Below are 18,096 nucleotides of genomic sequence, written 5' to 3' on the forward strand. Positions count from 1 at the left end.
CTGGATGACCCTAGATCGGGAAGGAGGCAGCTCTGGCCTTCACAGCACCGTTCCACCTCCAGTGTCCTCAGGTCCTTCCTGCTCTCATCAGCTCCTCACTGTGAGCATTTGTTTACACTAGTGAGCATGCGGGACACTGGTGGCGCAGTTGTATAACAGAAGTTGCTCCCTTATGATTAAGCCAGAGCCTGGGAGGCAGGACAGGGGAACCTGAATTTTGGCTTCAGTCCCTCTGACGTTGGTTCAGTTATTATTCATTCACTGACTTACACTTACGGAGTGCCAGGCCTGTGGGTGCCTGCCCTCCAGGAGCTCATGAACAAGACCTCCTCCTTCCCAGGAAGGTTTCTTGGATTAATTGTTACCAATTTCTCTAGATGAACATTTCATCCCGCAACAATGTCACGCCTGTGTTCTTGCTAAGAAATTGTGCTAGTCACCTCTCGGGCTCTCTTCGAACCATTGGAGCCGTGGCCATAGGCCAATTAGGTATGAACTTTTACTGCTATTTGGGAAGAAGGGTTGTGGCCGTCATCGCTTGTGCAGCCTGGAACTCTGGAGCGGCAGGCAGGACTGAGAGGGCTGAGGAGCTGGAACAGTGAGGGCGAGAGTTGGGAGTTAATCTCACCAGAGAGTTAGCCTCCCTGCAGAGGTCAGTTCACTTTGCTGCATCTGACAACGGGTCGTGAACTCGCTACTAACCGGGCTGGCGTCTGTGCACAATGGAGTGAGTACAGTGGGGCCTCTGAGCAGAGGCAATGGTTGTGGTTGTTTGGGTGAAAACAACAGCCAGCGACTGTTGGTTGCCTTGCAATCAGGCAGGAGCAAAGCCATGAACTGATGCAAGGGTCCAACGTTGCAGATCTAGAGGGCAGACAAGAGCCAGAAGTTGTCAGAGCAGCCAGCAAAGTGAGGCTCAGAGGGCAGCTGGCTCATCCGGCACTCTGGACTGAGATGGAGGGTGGAGGTCTGAAATCCCTTGGGCTGTTTCAGCCTTCTGTGACCCAGAAAGGACTCAGCACAGGATTTCTCATTGACCTAAAAGTTTCAAAGCCCCTCCTTTTCCTCCCAGCCTGTCCTGTGCACAGGCCCCCCCGCCATGAGTGGATGGTGCTCCTGACAGCTCTTGCATGGTGCCGCGGGAACTTCCACTGCAGTGAAGCTGTAGTATACTCAGGAATGCCCTTTGTCCCACACAGGGGTAAGGGTGTTCCACTCCAGCCCTGCTGCCAGCAGCCTGGACTTCATCGGTGGCCCTGCCATCCTCCTGGGCCTCATTTCCTTAGCAACAGATGACCACACCTTGTATGCGGCCGTGAAAGTCCTGCACTCGGTCCTGACCAGCAATGTCATGTGTGATCGCCTGATGCAGCTCATCTGTGGGTACCAGGTAATCCCACCCTCACATCTGAGCCTGCAGTGCCCCCCCTGCAGGGAGCTGGCATCCCCAAGGAACAGGGAGGAGGCTTGCTGGCCCAAGTGGACATTCCCACTAGCATGACTTTTGGAGAAGGGAAACTGAAGGTCCCTGGGTCCTGAGACCAGTGTCACCAGAGCAGAGGGCCAGGTGACAGCCAGCCAGAGAGGGGCTCTGATCAGGATGGGGATGCTCACCTGTCTGCAGCTGCCGGCACCTTTCACTGATGAATTCAGGAATCACTTGTGGTCCCCCCACTTCGCATCTAGCATGATGGCTAAGACCCTAGACCATAGAACTAGAATGCTGCGTTTGAATTGAGCCTCTGCCTAACTTACTACTTAACCTTGCCTGAGTCCTGAGTTATTAACCCTCTCTGTCTCGGTTTCTCCACCTGCACGATATGATCTATCATATCTCCTGTATCTATCATATCTCCTGTATCATGAGGACTAGATGATTTAATACAAGTGAAGGGCTTAATACAAGTGTCTTAATACAAGTGTCTAGCCCAGAGTAAGTGCCCTAGAAATGCTGGCCATCTTTAGTTCTTAATCTCTCTGTGCTTCAGTTCTCCTCTGTGTAAAATGGGAATGATAGCAACACCTATTTTGTAGGATTGTGATAACTGAGTTAATATATGCTGAGTGCTTAGACACGTGCCTGCTCAGAGTAACTGCCGTGTGTGTGCACTGTGATTGTTATTGCTATTTACTGTTCATAGTGTCAGATGAGTTGTAGACACTGTCCTTCAGGAATGCCCTGCCTGGCTGGGAAGCAGCCAAGAAAGGACTCATGCAGGGCAGGAATAGGGTCAAAGCCTAGACAAGGTCACTGGGGCACAGAGGCTGCAGTTTCCTCCTGGGCACAGTGGGGGCAGGGGGAGGGCCTCCCTGTCTCTTCGGCCCCCGAGTCAGGGTCTGAGAAGAAAGCTGTGTGGTGTCACGTCAGGCACACCCCCTCTCACCTGGACTGCTGTGCCACAGCCAGACAGCAGCCCCTTCCTCTTGCCTCTCCCTCAGGGTCCACTGATACCAGTCACAGTTCTACATTATAGACCTGATGACACCTCTGCCTCGTGCAAACCCTTCAGACACGTCCGGTCGTTGATACAATATCCCAACTCCTAAAGGCCTTTCTGACTGGCTACCAACGTGTCCTTCCAGCCCCACCTCCCACCCGGCCAGCGTTTCATACCCTACACTCCTGTGTCCTCAAATCCCGTGTGGTCATGGATCACTAAACACATAGTGTGACCCTGTGTTCCTGTGCCCACGGTTTGTTGATCATTTTTCCCAAGCACATTCCTTCTTGTTTTCCCAGGTCGAGCTCCAGTGGCAAGGGGTACATCTCCCCTGACCCCTGCACTGCCCGTGTGGTCGTCTCCCGGCCTCTGTGGCACTGTGTGTATGCCCAGGTCTAACTGCTCTCATGCAGTGCTGTGATAATCACTCTGCTCATCTCCATCAGACTGTAATGGTCTAAAGCGCTGGGCTTTTCTTGTTCTTTGCCAGTGTGTTGCTGAGACCAGAAAGACTCAGTAAATATCTGGGGAATAAATGAATGTGTGTGGCCAGATTTATATCAAAATGCAAGTATTGAGGCTCCTGGTATATAACAGTTTTCTCTGATTATATTGTTAAAGGCAGTAGTAGTGGGATTTGTCCCAGTTCAGCACACGGACGTCCGCTCTGGCTAGGGATTTTAATAATTACTGTGAGCATTTCTAAAAAGGTCCAAAGCAGTTCCTGCTCTCGTGGGTAGACCTAGAAGGATAAAATAAGACGAATACCAGAATAATTTTAGTACAAATCAAATGCAACAAGTGTCCGAGATTCTCTTCCAGAGCTACCACGGTCTCTGTGACCCAGTGGTTACCCTCCATCTGCCCAGAACCCTGGAGCTCCTAAGAGCTGGGCCCTGTTGTGTTCACCGTTGTCTCCTCGCTGCCCACTGCAGGGCCCGGCACGTCGTGAGTTCTCAGTGAGCGCTTGTCGCAGGAACGCAGTGCCTTGGGAGCGTTAACGTGCTCCAGGGCTGCCGAGTGGCCGCGTCACACTTGGCAGAGGAGTCACAAAGAGCTTCCTTAAAAAGAAAGGGCATCGGAGAAGGCCTAGAGGACTGAACTGGCTGAACTTTTCAGAAAGAGATGGTAGAGGCAAAAAGTGGCCCTTGAATGGAATCTGTTTACTCAACTCATAGTGACTGAGCACCTCCTAAGAGCCAGGCACAGTGTCAGGCTAGGGATACAGATGAATAAATGGGTTTAGTCCCTCCCTCCGTGGAAATTTCTGTGTGACTCAGTCTGTTTAGGCTGCTATAAAAGATACCATAGATGGGGTGGCTTAACAGCCACAGAAATTTATTTCTCAGAGTGCTATAGAGTGAGAAATCCAAGACCACGGTGCTGGCAGATTCGGTGTCTGGTGAGGACCTACTTCCTGTTTCATAGACAACCATCTTTCTGTTCTGTCCTCACATGGCAGAAAAGATGAAGGAGCTCTCAGGGGTCTATTTTATAAGGATACTAATCCCACTCACGAGAGCTCCATCCTTATGACCTAATCATCTCCCAAAGGCCCTGCCTCCTAAAACCATCATACAGGCAATTAGGTTTCAATATATAAATTTTGAGGCGATACAGTCAGCCTACAACATTGTCTAATGAGGTAGAGAGAAAAATATTATCATGAGACAAGGACTCCCAAATAGTTTGAGTAAAGAACCCATCAGATTCAGAGATTCGTTGCACCTTTACATGTGAAGGCAGAAGAAAAAATTTTAAAACTCTTATGGCTTACATTAGAAATATTTCAAAAATTTATGTATTTAGGGAAAGAGATAGTGGTAGAGAGGTGGGAAATGGCAGGTTTGAGTAAAGAAACAAGATGATGATTATTATTTTTTGCCTTCCCTGACTACTCTTTATAAAACAAAACCCTCATCTCTTTCTAGACACATTTTCTTGCTTTGTTTCTTCCTAATGTGCATGCCTGTTTGGCATGTTGTATATGTACTTGTTGCCATGTTTGTGGTCTGTTTTGCCCCTAGACACAAGCCCCATGAGGACAGGACTGGGTTTGCTTGTTCATTGTTGCATCCTAAGAGCACATGGTAGACAGTAAGTGTTCAGTAATGATTTTTGGAATGAATCAGTGAATGAAAACAAGGGTCTTCAATTAACTGGCTGGCTCAGGAGTGGATTTAATCATTTTTTAGACGTTTACTCTGTATTCATCTGTTGGTTTGCTGATTGGAGAGCATAACCCTTCCTATCTGTTATTTCTATCAAACTTATTTATCATCCTCTTGTCAGACTAGGTGACATCCAGCCAAGTTTTATAAGATGGATTTTCATAACATGGTAAAGATGGAGGATGGTGTTCTAGATTAACATTATGAACACTTAAGGGATCCAAGATGGGTTCCTCGACATGGCTGGGAGGAAAGTACAATTGCAGGCAGGTGCACAGCCTAGATGGAGACGGAGGGAAGGGTCAGAGCCCTGCCACTCCAAGGAGCATGGATCTTATCTCAGAGGTGATGAGTAACCATTCATAGGCTTAGAACAGGGAAGTGGAATGAATGATGCTTTAGAATGACATTTGACACCTGTGTGGAAGATGGTTTGAAGGGTCAAGTTCGGAGACTGGATAGAATCCAACATGATGTGAGACTGCATCCCGGATCTGGGGAGACTTGGAGTCTTTGTGAGCAGTCTTGGCACGTAGCATATGAAAACAGCCAGTGCTGTGCACCCAGAGTGCTGCCGACAGGAAGGAATAAGACATTTGGGACATGCTAAGTGTGAGGTGACTGTGAGACATCAAAGGTAAAATATCAGGTGGGATACCCAGCTCTGGAGTTCAGAAGGGCATGCTTGGTGGGAGGTATAGATGTGAGAGTCATCAATAGCATCACGATGGTATTTAATCTAAGGAGATTGATGAAATAGCCAAATAAAAGGAGTAGTGAAAGGAGAGAAGAGGACAAAGGAGGAAGCAGTGAGGAACTAACCAGGTAGAGCTTGGAAATATGATGAAAACCCAACAAGGGAGGTTGAGAGGGAAGAAGGAAGAGAAAACAAAGAAATGCTTTGTCAAAGAATTTGAAAAATAAAGTGTTGGGCATAGTCAAACAATGCTAGATGCTGATAAATAATGCAGCAAACTAAGGACAGAGAAGTCCCTGTTGGACTTGGCACCTGGGAGTCACTAGTGACCTTTCTAAGGCAGGTGGGCAGGAAGAGGCAGCAACCGTGGAAAGGGGTTGAGAAGAGAATGTGAAGTGAGGATGTGGAGCCTGAGTGTGTTGATAGTGCTTTCTATTTTTTAAATTTTTTAAAATCTTTGGCTGTGTTGGGTCCTCGTTGCTGCGCAACGGGCTTTCTCTAGTTGTGGCGGGCGGGGGCTACTCTTTGTAGCAGTGCGAGGGCTTCTCATTGTGGTGGCTTCTCTTGTTGCGGAGCATGAGCTCTAGGCACGCGAGCTTCAGTAGTTGTAGCACGCTACGAGGATTCAGTAGTTGTGGCGCTCGGGCTCTAGGGTGTTCAGGCTTCAGCAGTTGTGGCTTGCAGGCTTAGTTGCTCCATGGCCTGTGGGATCTTCCCAGACCAGAGCTTGAACCCGTGTCCCCTGCATTGGTAGGCAGATTCTTAACCACTGCACCGCCAGAGAAGTCCGTTAGTGCTTTCAAGAAGTTTACCTACAAAAAAGAGTAGAGAAATGGGGCCCAAACTAGAGGGATTAGGGTTCAAGGGAAGGTTATCTTTAAAAGGAGAACTACTAGGGCATATTTGTCAGGAAGAAAGTGACAGAAGAGAGAAGGATGGATGAAGCTAGGAGAGAAGAGCTATCCCAAGGAGCAGGCGAGGGGTGGGTCCCAGAGGCCAGGTGAAGAGAAACCCTGCTTGTGACAGGAAGGAATGCAGTGCAGGCATTTGTGGATCTGATGGTGGGGACATGAGAGTGTTCACGTCTGATGGGTTCTAAATTCTCAGCTGTGTACTGAGTCAGGTGGTGGAGGGGAGGGAGGCTGAAGGAGAGAGGAGAAGAGATGAGATCATCATCTTTAGGATGAGGAAAGCCAGCTTACTAAAAAAAGAGTTGGACTGCCAGGCCAAATTGAGTACTAATTTGACATTTGACACTATTAATGTAAAGTGAAACCAGTCAGCCTGAGTGATTTTTCTCAAGCAGCTTTCAGCCATCCTAATTATGTCCTGGTTGGGGAGTGGGGATATGCTGAAGAAGTGACTGGAACAGTCTGAAAAGATATTATTTTCTGATTACAATTGTCTCAGTCAGTTTGGGCTGCTCTAACAGAATACTATAGACTGGGTGGCTTATAAACAACAGAAATTAATTATCTCACAGTTCTGGAGACTGCGAAGTCCAAGATCAGGGTGCTGGCATGGTCAGGTTGAGTGAGGACTCCCTTCTGGATTGCAGATGGCCAACTTCTCATTGTATCCTCACATGGCAGAGTAGAGAGAGGAAGAAAGCTCCCTTGTGCTCTTATAAGGGCACTAATCCCATCTGTGAGGGCTCCACCCTCATGAGCTCATCTAATGCTAATTATATCCCAAAAGACCTGTCTCCATATAGCATCATATTGGGGAATAGGGTTTCAACATGTGAATTTGGGGAGGAACAGACATTCAGTTCATAACAACAAGTGAGACTTCCTAATGACACACTGGAAGAGTGTGTCTGAGAGGACAGGGAGAAGGGTGGACTGTGTCAGATACAGGCGTAGGGAATTGAGCTGTGGATGAGCTGAGCTGAGAATCCAGATGAAGTTGATGAGAACCCAGATGCAAGTGGATGGCGGGTCAGCCTGACTTTTGTGTGACTGAGGTCAACAGAGACATGAGGCTAGGTGAGGTCCATCTCATTAGTCTCTGAGATGAGTGTGGGCCACTGGGATCCCAGTGCCTCCAACTCGGTATGGATGCTTGCATGTTGCCAGTTTCCCAGGGCCTGGCACAGCAGAATGGCACGTCTGTTGGCAGCAGCCTGAAGTGAAGCTGATGTAACTGGGTTCGTGGGCCGGTGGTGGCTTCCTAGTGATATAGCAACATCTGTAGGATGGGTATGAATGTAGGATTCAGTAAAGGAAAATGAGAAGAATACTCAGAAATGTAGAAAGAAACCAGGAGAAGGTGGCATTCTGGAAATGTGTAAGATTCAGGAAGGAGCTGGGGGCCCACAGTGAGAGGTGAAGCCTCAAGTACAGAAAAGCAGACACTGGTGGGGAAGCAGCCACAGAAGCTGGTATATGTTTTCCTTCTGATAACAAGGGAATGGAAGAGGTAGCACCAGAGAGCGGAGCACTTTCAGACTGGGCTGACCAAAGATGCTGGTAGGAACAAGTGGGTGAGGGAGAAAGAGTGGTGACGATGCATTCATGAGTAAACTGCTTTGTGTTTTAACCTTTGCAGATAATGGCGTTTCTCCTGAGGAAAAAGACCTCTTTCCTAAACCATCGCATTTTTCAGCTGATCCTGTCTGTTGCCGGCACCGCAGAACTGGGCTTTGGGTCCTCTGCTATCACCAACATTGGTGTCTTCCAGCACATCCTCTGCAATTTCGAGGTAAACTGGAGACTGGTCACTAGCCCTAAAGGAACAGGTGTGTGATGGTACAGAAAGCCTGGAGCTTTCTCTAAACCCAGCAGGTCAGCTTCCTTGATGGTCAAGATGGTAGTGAGAGAGAAAACTGACAGGGCTTTGGATTTCAGAGGCCTTGTTTAATAATTAACTCCTACCACCAATGGGCTGTGTGGCCTCGGGCACGTCTCTTGACTTCTCTGAGTTTCAGTCTTCTCATGTGTGAAAGGGAGACCATCTCCTCTCCCTCACAGGCTGGTGTGGGAGCCAAATCAGATAGTATCTGGAAAAGGATTTTAAAAGTGTAAGCTTCCATATATAAGGATTTTAAAACATACCAATTCCGTTGGATGGTGCCTTGCTGGTTATAAATGTTCCTTTAAAGGGATGAGTGAGAGATGCTGAGGGCACACCTGAGGCTGAGTGAGGAGTGCTGCACAGACCTTTGGGTGGAGAGATCCATTCCCGAAGCACTGTTTACTGAGTGCCCACTGGGGTCGGGCGCTGGTGTGTTCTGGAGACATGGTGATACCCATGATGAGGCCCTGCACGCAACGATGGGGCCCAGGACACGACAGAGGTGGTGCTACAGTGTGCTGGGTGCCGGTGAGGGAGGCACAGGGCATCTGGGGAGTGGAAGGAGAGGACAGTCAGCTCAGCAGATCTGGGCTCTGGGGCTGAGTTTGACAGAATGTGTTCAATGGGGGAATATTTCAGGTGGAGTGGGTGCTATTTGCTCACGTGTGGGGGTGAGAGCAACCGTGGGGATTTGAGAGCAGGGGGCTTGGGGCACCTGTGGGGATGCTGTTGCAGGTAGAGGTGAGGCTGGAGGGGGTGGGAGAGAAGACAGCGGGGGATGGTAAGCTGCAGGGCGCACACTTTAGCCGGTACACACTGCAGTCCATGGAAGTATTTTAAAAACTGTTTATTTTAATTAAAAAATAATATGTGCTTGTTATAGAATATTTTAAACTACAGAAAAATGGAAGAAAAACTCCTCTTTCTGAGACCCAGATGACTGTTGTTAACTTTGAATGCATCCCTTTTTTTGTACTTTCTATGCATAATATATGTATTTTTTAAAAATCATAGTCATGATCATAGTGTAGGTATTATTTCTCCCAGCTTCTTTCATGAGCTAATCTTGATACCAGAACCAAAAAAGGATAGTATGGGAAATGAAAAAGTACAGGTCAATCTTACTCATAAATAAAAGCTACAAAAAACCTAAATGAAATACTATCTAATTGGACCAGGCCAGGATGAACACCCAAACCTGAATCTGCAGATAGATGCAAGGCTTGTGGGGGAATCCAGCGAGGCCTGCGATACGGGCTTCCTGTGCACAACGGGGAAGCAGATACGCACAAATGGCTTTACCACCCTGGTAAACAAGACGGCATGCCTTGGCAGCACTGCTGCCCCTTCCGAAATGCTGTGGCCGTGCTCGGGCAGCTTGGCTCCACATCGTTGCCATCAGCCCAGCCCAGGAATGACCCAAGCAGGAAGCCACCAGGCTCCCACTGCCTGTTCCTCCCTGAATAAACTTACCCCTCAGCTGAGCCAGTGCTTTTTCACTGCGGTTAAGAAAATAGGCAACCAATAAAAACAAGCAACAAGATGCTAAAAAACCACACTAAAACAAAATGAAATGAAATAAAATTTTTAAAAGATCGGGAGGAGAGAATTTCAAAAAGAAGAAGAGTTTCCCCAGTGTCTGCCTACATCAGGTGAAGTAAGGGCAGGGCTGTGTGGGTTGTGTTTGGAGGTCACTGACGGGCCCAGTGAAGAGTAAATGGTGGGGTCAGACATGAGGTGAAGAGCAGGGAGGAGGCGGGAAGGAGACAGTCAGTGGGCTTTTGAAGAAGAAAAAGAGAGAGAAGAAAGTAGATGGAGGAGTGTTTCAGAACTTAGATAGGAGACTTGAGCAGTGAAAAAGGGGTGGTTAAAATACCAGTATGAGAATCAAACTGACAGGACAAGTCCTTCAAGGAAAGGGAGGGTTTGGAGACCAGAGAGTGGGTTACGGGAACAGGTGCGTGATCCTTGATGCTGGGTGTGCGGCAGGGAGGGACAGGAAGTTGAGAAGCTGGAAGGGACAGGAAGTCGAAGTCATGCGTGTCTTAGGCTTGTGGTCTCAGAAGAGGCCACCTCTTTCTGAGAGTGAGGTGGTCCCAGGGGTGGGGAGAGAACAGAATTTGATATTCGAACAAATTCAAGCCAGACATCTCAATGCAGTCTCTCGTACAGGGGTTATGTGACACAGGATGACAACCGCAGGATTCAATTATGCATGTTTCCCAAAATTCAGACAGTTGGTATTATATAAAATAATTTCTAAAACAGCTAGGCAGCCTCAAATGTGCTGTGGCAACTTCTTATTGTTCTAAAGCTCTGGAAAAGGGAACGGGGGGAGGGGTATTGTTTCGTGGGAAGGGTAAGGGGTACCGCAAGGTTCCTGTCTTACTTTCTCAGCTCTTCCAGCTCCCGACACAGAGCCTGCTGTATCAGTTGCTCATGATTGCCTTCGTGAATGAGTGAATGAATTCCAAGCATGCAAAGCTCTTGGCACCCTCTCGAGTATGTTGGGATGCCACGTCTGGCTACCCCTGCCTCCCTCCCACAGCAGCTCTCTTAGATGCAGCTGCCCCACCTCTGTGTGTCCTCGGCAGGGGCCGTGCTTACGGGAGCTGGAAGTCTGTCAGCCTGTTTCTGGCGTAAGAGTAATCCACTTAGCTTACTTTGGTTTACTTTGCATTCACGCTTTTAAAAAATGTCATGGATCCTTATTAAGTGCCCACTACATGGCATGTGTGATGCTGGGCCCTGGGGATTGGGGAGGGACAGTCTCTGCCTTCCTGATAAACTTATGTCCGCTGAGACTCTTCTGTTTTCCCCAGTAAGTAAAAGGATGGCGCCATGGCCACCGGCTTGGTTCAAGTGAGGTTGATTATTGACCTTCTGGGTCACTGTCTGCAGGAGATGCCTGTAGGGGAACACAGAGAGGAGGCAAGAGACTGGGCTTCATGGTCAGACTGCCCAGGCTTTGAAGTCAGTCTCTGCCGATTAAAAACAGTGGGGCGCCAGACAAGTTACTCAGTCTCTCTGAGCCTCACTGTTCTTACCTACTAAACGCAGATGATGATATCGTTTTAGGACTTTGTATGATGCTTCTTGCCGCAGGCAAATGGTATCATTTGTAAGTGTGAGCTCTTTTTGCTGCTGTATGAGTGCACTCTTATAATCCTACATCTGAACCTTATAGATTCCGGGCCTTAGGAAATGTCAGTATTTAGATGAGAAATAGTAGAGCTCTCTAAAGGGAAGTAGAAATGAGGCATGAAGGCACACCATCACCTCTGCCCCAGAAGGATGGGGAGCAGCTGCATTTTGTTTACAATGAAGAAAGCAACCCGAGTGATAAAGTTCACTCTCAGAATCTCAGTGCATTTCACACCTGCATGTCACTTACAGTTCTGTTTACAGGAGATGGGAACATGGGCTGTGCTGCAGGTTCTGTAGATAAGGGAACTGAAGAAACTGCATGCACAAGTTGCTACAGCATAAAACCTGAGAGGTGGGACTCAGCTTCTAATTCCAGTCCTATCACTTGCGGGTGGTGAGGTACCTGTCACTCAGTGGTCTGTCTCAGCCTGTCTTTTCACATCTCTGAATTGGGAGCACTGGTATTTGCCTTGTAGGATCCAGTGAAAATGCGATGTTGTTTGGTGTGTGGACACAGCAGGTTGCAGGGCCCAGGGTGGGACACACGTAGGAGATGGTTAGTGCAGGTGTCCTTGGTTAGAATCTAGACCCACAGTGAAGCTCCAGAGAGCAGCAGAGATGGGGACGATAGGAATGGTGTTTGCACTTGCCCCTGGGGGAGGTGCCCTCTACTTTCTAGCTGTCAGGAGAGCTAGTCTGATTCCAGAGCTGGGAAGCTGTGTTAGTGATTCCAAGTCAGAGGAGACCACGCCCAGCACCGTACCTACTCACGCTGCCTGGAAACCCTTCTCTCCACACACCTTGGTTTCACTGTGTTCGTTCTGTCTTCTAGCTCTGGATGAATGCTGCGGACAACTTGGAGTTCTCCCTCTTTTCCCATCTTGTGGAAATCCTTCAATCACCAAGGTAAGCTGGGCTTTGGCAGCCTGGGGGTACAGTCAAAGGCTTCATGCCAAGAACAGGGACTGAGAGGACAGGACAGCCGGTGGTTCAGCAAGGGGGGGTTCCCTTCTCCCCTCCCAGAGCACTGGGTCCCCAGGTGGTAGCATGTCTGTCTTAGTCTGCACAGCTGCTATAATGAGAATACCGTAGACTGGGTGGCTTACAAATGGCAGAAATTGATTTCTCACAGTTCTGAAAGCTGGAAGTCTAAGGCCAAGGCTCTGGCAGATTCAGCGTCTGGTGGGGACCTACTTCCTGGTTCATAGTTGGCTGTCTTCTCACTACAACCTCACATGGCAGAAGGGGTGAGGGAACTCTCTGGGTCTCTTTTATAAGGGTGCTAGTCCCATTCATGAGGGCTCCACTCTCATAACCTAAGCATCTCTCAAAAGCCCCACCTCCAAATACCATCACACTGAGTGTCACTTTTTGAATTAGTCAGGGCTCTTTTGATTGCAAGTGGCAGAAATACGACTCAAACCAACTTAAGGAAGGAAGAAAGGGAGGGAAAAAAGGAAGGTGGAGAAAGGGGAAATTTATTGGCTCATACAATTGACAGAGGCAGAGCTTCACATGTTGTCTGGGTGATGCTCATATTACTTTATCTGAGATCTGTCCCTGGTCTCATCTGTGCTTTCTTCTGTGCTAACTTCATTCTGGCTGGGCATCCTCACAGCATGTCCTCTGCCCAGCACAGTCGGCAGACAGGGCTTCTTTTTCACTCGATAGTCCTAGCAATAGGATGGAGTCTCACAGGGCCATCTTGGGTCACGTGGCCAGGCAGCATGACTTCCCCTCTGGAGCGGGTGGAGGGGAGTTAGGAAGAGGTAATTCCCAAGGAAAACCAGGGATGAGAATATGGGAGAAGGGAGGCAGGGGTGCCAGCCTATCAATCCACCTCCTTCCTCACAAATAAAGCTGTTCACACACACCCCCACCTGCCTCCTCACGTGTCAGCTCTTCTGGAGATCATTAGGACCTCGGTGTTTTGAATGTATTTGCCGCCATCTTTTCATGCAGCCGTTCATGATGGCCTATCTATTATAAACCCACTCCATTCCATACCAGTTCTCAGTGCTAGAAGTTCAGAGAAGCACAAGGCATAGCCCTGTGGTGGAGGAATGCAGAAGAGCAGGCTACTCAGTGCTGTGATTCGAAAGAGCACAGAGGACAGTGGGGTCTCATAGGTGATGAATGCACATCTTCCCATTGAGCCCATGAGAGCAAGTCACACGCAGGACTGCGCTGGTTCTGCCTCTTTTGTGTATCAGAGATGTGGCACTCGGCAGAATTCAACACAGTAGTACTGAAAAGACAGTTCAAGAAGGAGCAATCCACCCAAATTCATTCTCCTCCACCTTTATTTTCTTTCTCACTTTCCACTTTCTTTCTGTACCTGTTGTTTTCTAAGAGACGGACACTCACCCTGGAAGCTGTTTTCTTTGGGGGAGTAGAATTTACTGGAAATTGTATTCGCGATTGTCCTAAGGAGGGAGTGCGGAGGCTTGAATTCTGTCTCTCTCCCCCTTTGACTCTCAGCGGCGTGTTCATCCACTTTGTGGTTTGGGGTGGGCAGGAAGACGCGCACCCAGATGGGCTCGCGGAGGCCCGCGCTCCGGCTATTGGGAAGTGCTCCGTGGTCACACTCCAGTCTGCTCTCTTTGTTCTGAGTTTTCTGAGGCCAGCATTAGTTTTCCCTGAGGCTTGGAATTTAAAAGTCAATAGCTGGGGTTGTCTTTGAAGGCAGTTTTCAGGGGTGGGGGCGTGAGGGGGTGGAGGGGTGGAAGGGCACCGGGAGGCTCATCTCCAGCGACTCTGGCACTGGGCAGACACGTATTCGATGGGTGTCTGACAGCATTTTGACGAGTTGCCAGGAGCGCATCGGAGTCAGAGGGCCACGGAGCAAGCCCAGCCTGTGGAACCTTTTAGCAGAAACATAGCAAATTTGGTTCATTCCAGTAAAAGCTTTTACTGCCTCTCTCCTGGGCTCGCCAGGGAAGGACCCCGGAATGCTGAAGTCGCTCACCAGGCGCGGCTTATTCCCAAGCTCATCTTCCTCTTCAACGAGCCAGGCCTCGCCCCCTCCAAGATACCCACCATCATTGCCATCCTGGGCTGTCAGCTGAGGGGCCACTTCAGCCTCCAGGACTTGCACAGGTACTGCGCCAGGTCCCCAGGGGGAAGGGCAGAGCCTCGGGGCTGTTTAACGAGGGAACGTAGGCCCCAGCTCTCCCCGACCATGCTCAGCCCAGCAGCACTGCCCCTTCAATGCGGCAGCAGGTTCTCTTTCCTTGGAACCTCCTAGGAGCTTCTCTGTTCAGGGCGGAGAGCTGAAAAAAGGGGTGGGTCTGCTAGACTCCCCAGCGGGGCTGTGTGTTCACTGCTCCCTGGTGCTCGGACACACCTCGTGTGCCAAGAACTCCAGAAATTCCGTGAGCACAGGCATCCTCACCGACCAACAACCCAACATGCCTGCCTTTTGCAGACTTCCCAAAGGATAGTGCCCTCTGGCAGGACATTTCACCTTTTCTGTCCTCATCACTGTTCGTTCTGTTGAGCTGGCAGAGCCAGAGCTAGCTGCTCTGATGAATCCTGACAGATCTGAGAAGTCTTTGGAAATATCCCATTGATCACAGAATAACACGATTCCCCTCAAACCCTCCCTTGAAGCCGCATTTAGGTGGATCACTGTAGAAAACCTTCAGGTGTGTTTAGGAGACGGGCTGAGCCCACATTTGAGCGTGTCCTTCTCTTTCTGTCTTGAGAATCGGGCTGTTTGTTGTGTACACCCTCAAGCCTTCATCGGTGAACGAGAGGCAGATCTGCGTGGATGGAGCCCCGGACCCCTCCGTGCCTGGTGAGAAGACCTTTCCCAGACGCCAGCCTGAAGGCAGCAAGACGACCCCCATGACGGCCCTGAGAGGAACATGCTGTGGGGCCATTGTGCATGCAAGGCTGAGGGGGAGGAGGGGGAAGGCACCCACAGCCGAGCTGTTGTTCCCACACGGTGGCTTATGAGGTCACAGCTCTATGATTATGGTCACGAATAAACGCAAATTGTATGTGCTTCCTTCACAACCTGGAATGGCTTCCAAGGCCTCCAGGATAATGCTCAGTTCCCTGTAGACCAGCAGGTGGGAGCCTTCATGCCCCAGCCCTTGCCTTGCTCCCCTGATGAGCCCCAGCTTCAACACTCTGAAGCACGTACACGTCCTAATGTGTGACGGTCCGCCCGTCCATCCATGCTCTGCAGGTGTTGTTCGCTCTGCAGGAATGCCTCCCTTGCCCCGCCCCCACCCCATCTCACCCTGCTAGACCAGCCGTTTCCAGTCCCACAAGCCAGGTTAAGTCATCTCTTCTTTGCTTCTAGAGCCCTTGCGTTTAATCTCATGCAAAGGTCTGTGATTTGTTTCTTTGAGTCTCTCTCTCCCTAACCAGACTCAGAACCGCAGCTACATCGTGTTCCAAATTCCCTCTGCTAGGGCAAATGTGAGGGGGACAACTACTGACTGCTTTGCCCTGGGCCCTCTGGATCTGCTGTGTCCAAGATGGGAGCCTCTGGCTGCACATGGCCATTTAAATTTAAATTCTAATTAATCGAAATGAAATGCAATTAAAAATTCAGTTCATCAGTCACACTAGCCTTGTCCCAAGTGCTTGATAATCACGTGAGGCCAGTGGTTACTGCACTGGACAGGACAGATAGAGAACACTTTTACCGCAAAAGATTCTCTTAGATAATGTTACTCAATCCAGATAAATTATCTCTTATCCTTAGATCAAGCCTGAAAAGTAGGAATTATTATTCCCATTTTACAGATGAGAAAACGGAGGCTCAGAGAGATTAGGACCTTAATGAGAGATGGGGCCAGAATCCAAATAGAGGGGACTCTGACTCGGGTTCTCCAAGCTGCCTCATCAGTTCTATTTCTACAGCATGGTGGGTGTGCCCCAAATTGGTGGTAAAATAACTGGCTAACCAAGGGGTAAAATGAATGGATAATGAGACAACAGTGTACTGTTTCGTCAACCCTTCTTCTCATAGGGACTCCATGCTAAAACTTTTATCTCACTAAACATTTTCTATTAAGACAATATTTACATGGACTTCAGGGTTATAATAACACTTCAGAAGTAAAGTTTCTTCTTCCGTTGGAACCATATACCTCTTGCTACAATTCAAGTTCTAATTTTAGTGCAACATAGACATGCCAAAGGTCTAGCCTAGAAAGAGATTGAGAGCAGGAACTCAGATCAAGGATCACAATCTTCACTTCTTTGCCCCCAGTGCCTTGCATAATGCCCAGCATGTAGTAGGTGCTCAGGAAGTGTTGCAGCCTATGATAATTTAAAAAATTCCTCTACTGGAAGGAGAATTTGACCTTATCATTTTTAGGATTTTTTTTTTTTTGGTGAGGGGTGGTGATTGGGGAGCATCAAAAACATCTCTAGTTAAAGGGAACTTTAGGAACATTTCCTGAAATTCTTTTTAAGCATTGCCTGGAAATCTAGAACTGAAAGCCAAAATTTCAAGTCCCATCCATGTCTCAACTCCTGGGAGAACTGAGCATTTGGTGAATACGATTGCTTACTGCAGCAAATATTATGTCTCTTTACATCTGTTTTTTCTCAAATCTGAATTTTCTTTTTTGTAGCTGGAAGTCAAACATCTGGAAAGACAATCTGGCTCAGAAACCAGTTGCTGGAGATGCTGCTCAGTGTAATATCTTCTTCCCGACTTCATCTGTCCTCTGAGTAAGTAGCTTCAGAAAGAGTGATTTGGCATGAGGCTGCTTCATACAGAGTGCGTATTAAAACCTTTTCTTAATGAAATGTTCAGCATCTCTGAGTTGGTTTTCTGCACTAGTCAGAAAGAAAATTATATTTTCTCCACCCAATAATGCAGACCTTGCCCTAAGATATTCTGATGCAAATGTTAAATGGGCATGAGTAACTCAAAACAGATTTGGTGTAATTACAATAAACGCTTTTTGTCACCATTGCTATAGTGTCATTGTTATTGTTTTGGCAGTTGTGATAATTACCGATTTTGATGTCCTATACTTGGCAGACAATAGAATGGAGAAATGGTTAGCCTAAATAACATCTATCAAGGAAAAGGTTTGCCAAATTCTTCTGCTATTTACTGTCATTTAGTTATTTTTCCAAGTTGGAAAAAGAAGTATCTGCCTTCAGTTAACTTTCAAAAACAAAGCGTAATCATAAAATTCCATTAACTCTCTCCGACTGCCTGCTTTATCTGAGCTCTGGAGTCATTAATTCAAGAACTGTTTGTTGAGTACCTCCTGTGTGCCCGATGCCGTTCCTCCCTCTGAAAACGCAGTGCTGAGTAGGACAGTCTGGATCCTGATTACTCGCACTGAGTTGACCTTTTAGTGTGTATGTGTGTTTGGGGCAGGGAAGAATCAGGGTGGGGAGTTACCCCTCAGTAAAACGGCCTTTCAGATAGTGCTTCAAAAGTCTTTACGTGTCTAAAATCAAAGCATGGTAGAACTGGAAGATGCCTTTTCACTTTTTTGAAAAGGAATGTAGTGTAGTGCTTAAGCACCTGGGCTCTGACAGCTAGACCTCCAGGGTTCAAATGCCAGGTCTGTCCCCCAGGCACCTCGGGGAGGTTACCTAAGCCTGCCCTCTATGCCTCTCTTCTACTCATCTCTATGAGGATTAAGATAGTAGCTGCCGTAGATGGAAATGAATATGTGGATAGCTCTGAACATGGTGCCTGGGATACTATAAATACTCCATCAGCTAACCACCATCACCATCACCACCACCATTCTCAGTACCATCATCATCACTACCACCAGCATCCTCCTCCTCATCATCATCATAATGAAGGAAGATGACCAGAGCTCATCAAGAGCTCTGCCAAAGCCATCCA

General features: G+C 48.3%; 1 protein-coding gene across 1 annotated transcript in view; it reads left to right on the forward strand.

The window, feature by feature from the left end:
* The window catches only part of WDFY4 (WDFY family member 4), a 248,647-nt gene that overhangs the window by 70,031 nt on the left and 160,520 nt on the right, over positions 1-18,096 (forward strand). Inside the window, exons 21-27 of the mRNA XM_060125755.1 lie at positions 378-489; positions 1,200-1,390; positions 7,860-8,012; positions 12,085-12,158; positions 14,190-14,351; positions 14,960-15,051; positions 16,850-16,949. Of these exons, the coding sequence (XP_059981738.1) occupies positions 378-489; positions 1,200-1,390; positions 7,860-8,012; positions 12,085-12,158; positions 14,190-14,351; positions 14,960-15,051; positions 16,850-16,949 (884 nt within the window). The remainder of the gene's footprint in view (positions 1-377; positions 490-1,199; positions 1,391-7,859; positions 8,013-12,084; positions 12,159-14,189; positions 14,352-14,959; positions 15,052-16,849; positions 16,950-18,096) is intronic.

This window comes from Lagenorhynchus albirostris, chromosome 16 (assembly GCF_949774975.1).
Source record: "Lagenorhynchus albirostris chromosome 16, mLagAlb1.1, whole genome shotgun sequence".
In the NCBI taxonomy this organism is placed as follows: domain Eukaryota; kingdom Metazoa; phylum Chordata; class Mammalia; order Artiodactyla; family Delphinidae; genus Lagenorhynchus; species Lagenorhynchus albirostris.